The 13,550-nt window shown below is 36.5% G+C and overlaps 1 protein-coding gene across 1 annotated transcript; it reads left to right on the forward strand.

Moving 5' to 3' along the window:
* Positions 1-308: 308 nt before the first annotated feature.
* Positions 309-7,223, forward strand: LOC134528025 (uncharacterized). The gene is made up of 5 exons (XM_063361203.1): positions 309-517; positions 2,886-2,977; positions 4,932-5,147; positions 6,539-6,651; positions 7,065-7,223. The coding sequence occupies exons 2-5, from the start codon at positions 2,909-2,911 to the stop codon at positions 7,162-7,164; spliced, it is 498 nt and encodes a 165-aa protein (XP_063217273.1). The 5' UTR covers positions 309-517; positions 2,886-2,908; the 3' UTR covers positions 7,165-7,223.
* The last annotated feature ends 6,327 nt before the right edge of the window (positions 7,224-13,550 follow it).

The raw sequence follows: 13,550 nt of genomic DNA on the forward strand, positions 1-13,550 counted from the left end.
CATGTGTACAATTCTGCTGGTTCTGCTATTGGCTCGCAGTTTAACTGGAGCTCTCTGGGCCAATGAGCGACTATCGACCAAAAAACGCGTCGAATCACAAGCTACCCAGTGGAGACGCCTCACAATTTAGTACCCAATGAACACGCTTGTTTACTTGAGATGTGCAGAGGATAATGAAGGCTATCCTAGAGGTCATTGAATCCGCGAATTTTCCCGGTCCCTAGCCACGAGGTCAAAGACGAACGCCTAAGATACACGTAGTGTAATGTTGCGCGAGCCGAAGAGAAGGTGAACACGCGCCACGGAACTGCCCGAGGTCCCGCCCTGCGACTGCAAGCCGAGGCAGAGCCTGCTGCAGCAGCTGCTGGCGGAGCTGCTGGGGCTGGCCGGGGACCTGGTGCGCGCCGCCGGACAGCTGGAGCGGAGGGCGGCAGGGCGCGTGAGGCAACTAGAGGGGCAGCAGGGGCGGGCCGCCGCCGTGGCGCGGGACTGCTGCAGCACGTTCCCGCAACCCGCCGTGAGCCACTCGTTTTTTTCCCTAACCTAAGTTAAAACTAAGTGTGTAAGGGAGGGGTCTAGGTAGGGAAGACTCTAAGTGCGTCTCAGGGCAAACATGCGGGTTTTTAACCATGCAGAAAAGGTCACGTGCATCATGTGCTAGGAGGGGATTGGCCAGCCATGGCAGACGTTTTCGCCATGACTAACTCCCCTCACTCTTAATTCTAGACTAAAACTAGATAAGTTGGGCCCAGGTAAAACCTCCATAGACAGAGGGAAAACCCTGGGCACATACATGCGGGATGCAAAGGTCATGCATTATTACAAGCAGGTGGAATACAGGAATAGAAGGATGGTCCTGGAAGAAGATAGGGGCGTGGTAGAAGTTCTACTATGCAAGGGGTGGGGCACTTGGACTTTTAGTCCGCACTGGTTTGGTCAGGGCTGGTCTTTTGGATGCGGCTTATGCCGTTTACCGTCGTGCTGCCAGTTCCTGGGGCTGGGCCGTTCCCTCGGTCCACTGGCAGTAGCACGCGGTGTGGTGGAATTGGTGCCGGACAGATGAAGTAATGAAGAAGGGAGGAGGAAGAAGAAAAGATGAGGAGTGAATATGAAAATGGAATATGAGAAAGGAATATAATGAGGGAATAGGAGGGAGTAGTGAAGATGAGAAAGCAGGATGATGAAGAGGGTGGAGGGAGGAGAAAGTAGCGATGAGAAAGAAGGGATGATAAATAATAGATTAGAAAGGAGGGAGAATAATGAAGGAAGGAGAGAGGAGAAATGAGTGGGAGGAGAAATGAGAAGGGGAGAAAGGAGGGAGGGCATGCATGCATTTTAATTTAAGAAAATAGACATGCTTTCCTTAACTTTATGCTAACATTAATGCATAAGTGAACCTTTATACAGTATGTTTAATGACGTGTTTTTATATCCTAGAGTGCTAGACTCCCTGTGAGATTTACAGAACAAAATAAACAAAACTATTGTCTTCCCTCCCCCTTCCAAACATTTTATCAATTGAAAGATGCAATCATAAAATATAGAGGAGATTTAAGCCCCAAAAGGCCTCCTCTGCTAATATGTTTTTTTGGGTTGGTCCTGACGAAGGAGGGAGGACGGGGGGGAGTTAAAAAAAACCTTCTCTCTGAGTTCAAGGCTGGGTGCTTGTAATGTCCCTTTCACATGCATACCGCGAAAGGCAATGCCCGGGTAATCATCCTTGGCAGGCATAAGTACACCACGGCTGATATCACCATGCCTTTTTCTGTGCAATGGTATAACAACTCTCATCATTATTTCTACTGTAGATTGCATTTCCTGCTGGTCTGATAACTAATATTCTTGCGGGAATTTTTTGTAGGTTCATGTAGGCATAATCTGGTAACCATGAACTAACTAACGGACACAGAACGCCAGTCATTCATTTATTATTGACATACAAGGTTTCACTGTTTAAGTCCAAACATTTGTCGTTATGTAAAGTTAAAGCATAATTAGAGATGTCACATATTATCTTTAAAAGATTTGTGCAATGGGAGTGCATGACTTGATGTAGGCTTTTGGACATACGCCATTACTTAGCACATTTATGTCTGTAGAAGAAAACTACAAAAAACACAAATGACAAAAAAAATTAAGCAAAAAATTGCTGTTGTCAGGATCTAACGCCACACAATACTACACAACAGTAATATGGTCAACAAACAAAGAAAAACAAAGAAAAATGGACCAACAGAACGAAAAACCCCCCACAAATGATGACATCACAAAAATACCAAACCCAAAAAATTCAGCACAACAGTTGAAACGAGACAAAAACACAGCAAAACGAAAAGACGAAACAAACACAATAGTTTTCAACAAAAAAAACACAAATGATGACAGCACAACAATATTGAACCCAAAAAAATTCAGCACAACAGTCAAAACGAGACAAAAACACGACCAAACTAAAAGACGAAACAAACACAACAGTTTTCTAAAACAGAAACAAGCGACGTTTCGGGAACTGCTATCTGCTCCCGTCCTCAGGCAGAGACGCACATGGTACGGAAACACTGTGTGCTGTCATCATTTGTGGGGGTTTATCGTTCTGTTAGTCCATTTTTCTTTGTTTTTCTTTGTTTGTTGACCATATTCCTGTTGTGGAGTATTGTGTTGCGTTAAATCCTGACAACAGCAATTTTTTGCTTATTTTTGTTTTGTCAGAGATGTCACATATTCAAACAATTTCCTGCTATCGTCGTTTTCATTTATTGAGTTTCACTGTTTAGATATTATTGCTTTTTTCAAATAATAAAAATAATTACAATATTATGCCCAATAACAAGAATAATGATCAATAACAGAATCATAATAACGAGCCGGTTTGTCATGAATTTCAGCAAGAAGACTTGCAAACTACGATATGCATATTTCGAGTCGAATTAGAGAAACTTCGGGAAGCAGACAAAAAAGAAAAGGAAATAGTAAAGAGGTGAGTATTTTCAATGTATTCCTATAGAAGGGGGAGTATAAGGGGAAATATTTGATTGGTTTGTAAAGAACAATTCATGTATTCGAATTTATTTAAAGGGAAGTAAGAAACAGGACATCAGTATTATCCACAAAATGTTGTGTTGTAACTGTAAAAGTGTGTGTGTATGTATGTATATATATATATATATATATATATATATATAATTTTGAATTTCAACCACTCAGAGAATAAAAAAAGAGGTAAAAATAATTTCAAAAAGAAAAATAGCATCACCGAATATACCAAAGCGGGAAGTAAGAAACAATATCACTACCAGGCATAAACTAAAATAACGTAAATTTTTATCTGATTTTAGAATTTCCATCGCCAATTGAGTTTAAAAAGGGTTGATTTGAATAAATCTAAATGGAAGCTAGTGTCGTAGTCTATAAATGTTTGCAATTTTTTTCCCCCTGATAAAAGAGATACTTTAAACTATATTTATTTTACAACTGCCCAATACGCTTAAGTCGGAGTGAAGACATTGTCCCAATCATGTAATCGCGCTAAATATGGATTCTTTATACATGAAACCCTATAACGAACTGACATTTTATTGCATATATTTTACTAATTTTTTAAATTTTATCACATACTTTTATTAATATTTTGTCTTATTAGCACTATCCCAAAATTCGCGCGGGTTATGCCATAGGTGGAAAGATAACACTTTATATAGTAAAATAGTTTTTTATTGCCTTAAAAGTTGTATGATTGATATTTAATAAGTGGGAAAGTATGTACAATACTAAAAAAACCTGCCTGTTTTTAACTGTCTGGCTTGCCCAGTAGTGACACAAGGAAAAGGAAGCAGAGTTAAGACTTGATTAACCTGAGAAATTTGGCTTAGAATTTCCTTATCTGACGATGATGACTACATTTGGGCCTCTTTTACATGCTAATGTTTAATTTATGTTCACACAGACGCCCTTCTTGAGCTAGTCATATCACCAATAATCTCTCATGTAATTAATTTTTAAAAAGAGAAAATGCTACTTGAAGACTTTTAAATAAACGAGTTTTCGTCATGTATGCTAAATAGTTTTTTTCCATAAAGTTTGGTGGAAATAAACTCAATAACTGACATTAATAACGGCTATTATCAGCGTGTGTCAACTCTAATAGCCCATTTTGTACCCATGTCGTTTTTAAAATCGGCTTGACAGATAACACTACCACAGTGAACTAGTTATTTTGTTAATTCGTAGAAACCGTTAGTATTTATGATTAAATATAAACTGAAATATATATTACGGATTTAAATGTTGGCATTAAATGACAAATGTTAGTAAAAATTTAAAAAAATAATATGGCCGTTTATTAGATGTGTTTTTTCATGTACCACACGATTGCTTATAAGATAATTGAGGAAAATGAAATTAGCTGGTGTAATTAAGTCCATATTTTTTTTTTAGTAATTTTCAACAGAGAATGAACTCGCATTCAGCATTCTGTAATTGTATCGAGCAGTCTGCAAGTCTTCGGGTGATTATTATTATTATTAACATTATTTAAACCTATATTTATGTTATGTCTTGGGTTATGTTTTACATATTAAGTTTATTAATTACTAACTGCCTGCCTCTTAAACACTCATTTAATTTCCAAATAAATAAACAAAAAATAAATATAAAATTATAGCTATTTAGTGTCTCCATTCGAGCTCCAAATGCGTTGATAATATATTTTTTTCTGTAATTTTCATTGTCAAGTACTTTCGATCACAAAATATTATTTGTAGGTTCATAGATATTATCTTTGAAAGATTTGTGCAATGGGAGACCAGGTTCATAGATGGCAGTGTAGATGAAGATTGTATGTGGGTACAGAAAAACAACGTTGAGCTTCCGGTCTTTCAGTTATATGGTCAATGCAAATGAATGACGCATCTCATTACAGATTGTTGTCGCAGGTAATTCAGAAGAAAAAACACATGACTGCCAAAGCTAACGTAAAAAAGGTTGCTTCTAAAGATGGTGAGACGCAGGTTGAGACCCAAGACTTTGAGACCCAAGGCAACCCTAACACGGTCAACGAGGTTGAAAGCAACCCGGCTAAGATCGATGAAGTACAAGATGGCCCAGCTGAGTTCGGTGATTATACAATTCAGAAAACTCGGCATAAGCAGGTGAAATTTTAGCCCAAGTGTTCTTATCTTTACAGCAACAGTTTCTCTCATGACAACCCTCTGTAGTCAATGTTTGAAAACCGTGTTGAAACTACGCCCTGGAATGAATATGAAATCGCTTATAAATTAGAGACTCGATTTAAAGGTGGCATGAAATTACGAAAGGAAGGTGTAACGAAAATATAACTGACAAAAAAAAGTCACAAAGAGTTAAGAAATCTTACAAGGGATTCGGTTGCACTGAATTTTCTCTTTGATCTTTTAAAGTAAATTTGATTCCCACTAATCCAAACATCATTCACGTGAAAGAAAATGAGTACTCGTATTTATAAAAAAATTATGTCAATTCTATTTGCATTTTGAGACGTAGTTTCAACACTATGCACTCGTTTCCTAGAGAACGTTGACACTAGAGGAACTCTCAGAGCATTGTGTGTTCTTTAGAAACTACGTCTCTCATAACTTTAAGTACATTCTTGTTTATTTGGTTTTGTTGCAACATACATTGGCTGAAACTGGACTGGATTTTTAAAGAAACGCTGTTATTATTATCATGAAAATATAAACCACACAAGACAAGTTATTCTCCTACAGTACGGGAGTTTTTGACGTGATAACGTCTTATAAATCGATGAACGCCGGTTGCACGCACGAAAAATTGTCACGTTCCGCCTGAGGCGACCATGCAAGAACCAGCCAACAACCGTGCGAGAAAATCTTCTATAATATCAAACAGGTTAAGGCGGGCTTTTTAACTAATTTTTCGTGATTATATTTAAACAAATTATTTAAATTAAATTTGCAAAAACTGTCAATAATATTTGAAAATTAAAAAGTATGCAATTTTTCATCAGTATTTTCTTATGACGTTATCACGTAAAATTATCGTCCGTAAACCGACTTTACAGACAACCCCCCTTTTTTTATGACAACTTTGTGACGAGTTTGTTATGTGTGGTTTGTAAAAAAAAACCTTTCTTTCACTAGTTGAGAGCGTTTTTTTTTTTAGTTTGTTTTAACCATAATCAAGCGCACTTAGAGTGCTATCAAAAAAAATTATTAAAAAATATTTATGTCTACTCAAGAAATATTTTACAATTGTAATATGTTTTCATTTTCTCAAACTGATGAAAAGTTTTGCGGGATGGCATATTTATAAAAAGTAAAATATAACTACGATTTTGTATAATAGAGTAAGTAAATACATTAAAACCCCGATTATATAGAAAAGTGAACATAAAACATTTTATAAGTTCTTTTTAATTTACACTTTTTATGGAGTTTGTAATGCAAATCTCTTTTCATATCACATATTGATATATTGATACTTTATATACTGATATTTTTTTATTTCTTAGTTCATAAATGCATATTAGTTCCTTGCATTACAGCCAAATGGTGTCGGCGATTCAAGTGCGAAAGATGTTCCAAATATGGAAGCGGAATTGAACATCATTCGGAAGGCTTACAGTAAATCAAAATGCATTATTGCTGAAATGGAAGAGTAAGTTTCCAAGTTCATGAAAAAAAGTAATTCTATTGAAGGATTTACTAATCATTTGATAAATTTAATTTCATAGTTTAATGTTAATTCTAGAATATATATTTATAATTAAGTAATTAACTTGTACCTAGTCTTCTAAATTTAATTACGTAGCATTAATTTTTTTTAAATGCTTGTCTCCAACTTTTAACTTGGATTCGAGTGAAATTCATCAAACCGAGAATTGAATTCGATCAAAGGAGTAAATTTTCCCAAAGTTCGGTTTTGATGACGTCACTGTGGGATTGCTTACATCTTCATTGCAATCAAAATTAAAACCAAAGAATAAAATACAAATGAGATTGTTAGAGCTTTCTAAATATATTACATTTAGCTTTACGAATATTGACTTAAAGAGTTTTTTCGGGTTTCAGGAAGATGAAACATCTACGCGAAGAGAATCTGAAATTACAAGAAATAATTAAATCCAATGAAAAGGGTATCAAGAAACTACATAATGAATCGCCATTTTAAAATGTATCGATATTATTATCTGCATATCCCTAAGTATTAAATGAACTGCAATTTTCTTTTCCATAGATTTTTATTTTACTTTTTAGCTAGCCAGATCCACGACCAACAAACAAGGATTTTTTTTTTTAGTCGGACGTTTCACCCAAACGAATTTGGTAGCGGCAACCAAATTCAGAATGGAGCAAACAATTTAACTGAAGTTTGGCCGTTTTTAGAGGGTCTTCAACGGCCGCGATAACTGGGGCATCAAGCTTACACGGCAAAAGTCAGAAGTTAAATCCCAAGTGATGTGAAGCTCACTATCGTATATAGGAAGCACTTTGCCTATGATGGTTTAAGAAGTATCGCTGTGGCTTTATTTCTGCTGGGCTGAACTGAGGCCACTCCGAGAGAGACTTGGAGGTGACACGCTCCGTTATCCTCCTCTATTGATCGTTAATTTACACTGCATAATAAACTGTTCGAAATAATTCGGGGATCAGACAAAAAAAGTGACGAGAGGATTTAAACCAGATCCCTGCTGGATGTTTCGTGTCCCACGTTCCCTCCTGATGAGACCACGTCGATTATCAGTTATCACCCCGAGTCGCAACTCATCGGAGGACTGAACGGATCTCCACCCAGCGAGCCCCTTCACTGCAATTTTCATTGCGAATTGATGAGAAATATTCACGTTAAATTACAGATATTTGTACATTTTCATGGAAACGATTGTATCAGCTAGAGACCGGAAAAATTCGCGGATTCCTTTCGAGACAGGCTGGAATCCAAACTCGTTTAGCTTAATGCTGCGTCAGTGATTGGACCGCAATTTACCTGAAGGACTCTGAGCCAATACAAACACTCAACAAAAGAAGTATCGAATCATAAGAATCGCAGTAAACAGGTGTCCCGAGTCGGTAGCCAATGACCAGGCGATAGTTGCCCGAGTACATAGAGAATCGTGGAGTCTATCCTAGTGGTCATTGAAACCGCGAATTTTTCCAGTCCCTATGTAGCACTACATACAGTAATGCTGGGTTCAGATTATTACCCGGACATCTATGTTTTTTTGTTGTCCCAGTACCTCCAACAGTTGAAGTTGTTTGTAAACTTTTCCCTTAACAGCTTTCCAGTATTAACTGCACACAAGCACAGTAAAACTAACAAAAAGAGTCTAATTATTGAATGTTTGGTTATCTTTTCCATGGTTTAAAAATTTATGCTTGATGAGAAATCAGTTAAAATATAAAATTAACCACTTTAAAGTTACTAAAATCACCGGCGTCTATTTATACGACAGGTTATTACACAAATTATTCTGTCACCAGAAAATACTAAAGTGATCGGATATACTCACTTCCAACTTTGTTACAAAACGGTCCAAAATTATTTTTTTTTTTTTGCCAAACTATAAAGTGCAGATATTTGTTCCGAATAAAACATTATACAAATTTAATGAGATTTTACGGTGTTAGAGAACACCTCTTTTTTTGTTAACTTTACTGTTGTAATAGTACCCGTTGTTATTGGAGTACTATAGCTATAGTTCTTACGCACTAAGCCTTATTTTATTTTATTTAGGATTTGTTACATGCCTACCTACGGCTGGTAGCCTTCTATGGTAGGCACAATTTAGTGCGCTATTCTTCATTATCCATGTTACTACGACAGTAACCGACACAAGGTAGAAGGTCTGTCTGTCTGACGCAGCGACGCCGAGTACAGCCGGCATTCAGGCCGAGGGGCGGAGCTTGACGCGTCATGGCTAGCCGGGACCAATAGCTGGTGAGCACCCGCCCACCTCTCTCTCTCACACGGTCACTAGTATGCGAGTTGTCCGCACGTAACTGTGTTCAAATCTGATACATCGTGTAGTTAAGCTGGACTCCCAATCATCCGTTTCATCCGTCCGTCACCCGTCCGTCAATTTCGGCAATTATTACCGACTCTCAAGCATCCGCCATCCGTCCGTCCGTCCGTCCGTCACTATTCTAAAATATCAGTGCTACAACTTTCCGCCACATACTTTCTCAATTGTAGGTAAACTTTTGTTTTTATGAATGTGATAATAAGTTGACAGGCGGGAACCGTGCTTTGACAAGTGGATTAAACGGGTGCCGTCTTAAAAATAACATTAGTCATGCCAGCAATAAATAAAATTATGCTTCTTTTATTACTGCGTCAAAGGAAACAGAAATAAGCTATTTCTATCCAGGCTTTTTCCCTCAATTGCTTATCCCGTTAGTCTTTGATATATATATATTATACAAATGCTCCCTTTCCCGTACGTAATTTATCAGTATTTCTTACGAAATGCTCATTCTCATAAGCAATCTTTACCGTTATTATGGCAATAATAATTGGTCAATACGACACAGCCTTCTATATATTGCAAATTAAAAAGATCGAACACTGTTTTCGGAAAGTCGTATTGAAGACGATCGCCTTAACAAGGCGGTGGACCATCCGGTGGTCCGTCAAAAGCTAAAGCTTGGCAAGGTTTTGACGGACGGACGGATGGAATTTTTCGGGCCATCTGATTGGCTGCAGGTCACGTTATTGACTGACGGACGGGTGACGGACGGATGAAACGGATGATTGGGAGTCCAGCTTTACTTGGAAAAGTTCGTCAGCCGTCGTAACGGTTCGCTCCCCCTCACGCCACACTCACCAGCGCCCACTATCGTCGGCGGTCAGCACCGGAGTCTGCGCTTGCCCGTAGACAGTCAGCTGCTTGGGTGACGTCAGGCGCCGCACCCGAACTCCAGCGTCGAAGCCGCGAAACAGTTCGCCATTCCGTGTGGCCACTGCCGGCTGCGGGTTCGAAACTCCGTCGTTTCTAAACCACTTATTTTTTTTTTTAACATTCGTGTGAAAATGAAAAATTTTAAGTTAAAAATTCCTTTCACTTAAATCACATTAAAGCAAACCAAATAATTTCAAATAAATTACAGTGAATTTTTAAATATCAATTAACAATAAAATACAAAACCATGTATTTTAAGAACTGGGCTAATTGAAAATAAACTAAACAAAAATCAAAACAGTTATTAACAAAAATACCTAATTGTGTTAATCTAAACAATTTAAGATTTAATAGTAAAAGGTTAAAATACATAGTGGTGTGGCCATCGGCCACAAGTTTTTCCGGCGAAGCATCGTTTCCGACTGGGTTACTGACGAAAAGAAAATAATAGTCATAACAACTTTTGTACGAGTGTTACAGCATCGTCCAAATAAATACCCACAGAACTTTCCCGGCAATCTCAGAATCGTGGATTAACATTGTTATCTGACTCGCAAGAAAAATGCGATAGGATACAGAACAGATGAAAATTTTATGGAGAACTTCTGCATCAGTGACGTAATTCATGGGACACGCAGCCTTTGAAGTGACGTCAAATGAATTAATTATTTCACCCAGAACATAAACACAGATGCATGATAAAATATTAACTACCCAAATAAATGTTTTTCCTGGTTTTACAGTATTCGTAGTGATTCGGAAAACTGCCTTCTTGCTTATTCGTCTCTCGAGAGAGACGTATCGGAATAACATATATTGTACATATTTACAGATCCATTTCTTTCGAAAACGCACGCACGATTGCACGCTTTAGATGTTCATCATGTGTGTACTAATGTGTATGAAAACAGTTCACTAAATTGATTAACGAGGTTGTCCCGTCCCAGTTTACTTACCTTTACATTAAACACGCTTACAGGTATAGACCTTGTTGACTGGCTTAGCTTTCAATAAATTATAGATAAAAACATACATTTCATACGTTTTCATATTAACTGCCTAAGTTATATTTGTTTAGATGTTTTTTGAGCAGTATAGATTAGGAGAATTAAATGAATTACAGATATAAACATTTAAGGGAAATGATTCTTCGTACTATATGATACGGTTTGAATTTTTTTGAAAACAAATGATTTACTTTCCCTTGCCTTTAAAGACTGTAAAAATTGTATGATAATTTGGTCAGCTATGTAAATTAATGTTTTTGGTTAGAATTAAAATTATATAACGCATTTACCAGTACCATTGCGTTTAAACCTAAAAAGGTTCTTTCCTATTATTACATTAAATCCTCCTTATAGACACCTACATAAAAGAGACGTAAACGAAAGGAGGGGAGGGGGTGAGGGACACATATCCCCCCTCAAAATTTTAAATATCTATCATTCTCACTAACAAATATGAATAATTTTCTTTAAGCAAATAGACGGTAAAGAGGTTCTCTTCCCCGTCCCCCCAATCATTCCAGAAAAAAATTCTGCGTACGCTACTGCGTACTGAATAGTAATTTTGGCAGGTAGTTATTCAAAAGTATTATATATAGAATACACACACGTATTTATATATTTATTTATACCTGTTAGGCATAAGACACAATGTCCACTTTTGGACGAAGTGCACTTTTAACCATAAACGTGACCATCGTTTGATGTTATTAATAGTGGAATACAACACTTAAGATATATTATATGTCAAAAATTCACACATTTTGGGTAGAAAATAGTCGAGTACAAAAGTGAGGTACTATTTAAAAAAATTTAAACTGCTCTTATGGAAAACATGGTTTATATGACAAGTGTCTTATGCCTTCGAGGTACATATATATTTACGTTAAAAACTGTTTGACTTGTAGACTTTTTGAAAGTCTGAACGTTCAGAAAATTAATATAAGATAATGCCATTGAATCTTAACGTCTCCCTGATAGCAAGGTCGTCAGGCGAAGAAAACTCAGGAAAACACACAATTCGGGGACACTGAGGCAAAGCTCTCCCGGAACTAGTGACAGAATTATTTTTTTCAGGAAATCACAGTAAACCGAAAAAATGATGACCAGACTGGAATTCGAACCCTAGAACCTCCAGATGGGAGACAAATTGTAGTGCCACCGCACTTCTACGTCACGAACCTGCTCCTCGGTTAAGCTCATTACAATCAGAAGAAGCAAATATGTAACGGAAAGCCTAAGATGTACATCAAGTTCAGTCCCTGCCCGAACACGCCCGAATATTCACCTTCGGCCAACCTCGGGTTTATTTATATATTTCCCTGTTTATTTTAATGTAGCTATATTAACCTAACTAACCGTCCAAAGTGTTTTAAAGTGTTTTAATGTAGCTAACCTAACCGACCACTTTTAATACTTGAATTCATTTTTCCTGCGCAAAAAAAAACAACCAATCCCGAGGTTGGCCGCAGGTGAATATTCGGGCGTGTTCGGGCAGGGACAGAACTTTATGTACATCTTAGGCTTGTCATATAAGACCGTTCATTTTATGGCCAGAATATTCCAAAGATAATTTGGATGGTTGCAAATCAGAACATACTCCTTTTGTATTTTTAAATAAATTGTTTATGTGTTTCCTGAAGTGTTTTAGGAGTGAAGTTTCAACTGGACGTTACAAGATAATACACAGCAAGAAAAAGAGAAGATACAATAATTACGATCGTCAGTTACAGAAGACGCCGGAGGTTATTTATGCAACTGTCTTCTGCAGATAACATTTATTAATAGTATGTTTGTGTTCAATTGGAATTTTTGAAAGAAAGGCATTCCAAATGTACACATAAGAAAAAGTATTTATTTTAAACTGAAATATAATTTTGTATTCTAAACACTTGAGCTATTTGTGGAAAAAGGAAAGCAGTTTAATCAATTTAAAAAAAAAAGATGTTATTTTCATATGTTCTCTTTCGCTCATTAAGTTCCGTGTAGCCTAATCTTAATTGAACATTTCACAAAACTTTTCGATTCTGAAGTCATTATTATTTTAGTTACTCATTATGTGATCGGAGATTTTTAGTAATCAAATACCTTAAAAAAAAGTGTCACAAAATGTTTGGTAAGTTTTGACCCTGTATATGTATAACGTATAATATATAAATATTATACGTTATACATATACATGGAGAGAAATAAAATGTTTTCAATTATCAAACGGGTTATCAGTGACGACAATTTTTTTTTTCGATACTAACAGGTAGTTTTGTGGCTCAAATATTTTTTTTTACCTTAAAATATTTGGCAATGTGAATGTTTATATATATATATATGCGGAGGCAAATCGCTGCATTGCCTGCAACAAAGAATTTTATTAAGAAAGAAGAACATAGTTTTCCAACAGTTTAATGATTTTGATTAAACAAATTATTTCAAACATGTTCATTAAGAATTTACAGTTTTGGTGTATGTAGTGCTAATGTAGTGACAAGAAACGTTTTAATCTGGTTGTTTGTCGCGTGTTTAATTACCACATTTTCATTATCTTCGCATCATATCTGCCGCGCTATTGCAATCTCAGCCTTAGAAGAAGAAATAATGTAAAATATAATTATTATATCTACTTAAATCAAAAATTTACAACTAAATAAGCTCAAATG

Source organism: Bacillus rossius, chromosome 1 (assembly GCF_032445375.1).
Source record: "Bacillus rossius redtenbacheri isolate Brsri chromosome 1, Brsri_v3, whole genome shotgun sequence".
Taxonomy (NCBI): Eukaryota; Metazoa; Arthropoda; class Insecta; order Phasmatodea; family Bacillidae; genus Bacillus; species Bacillus rossius.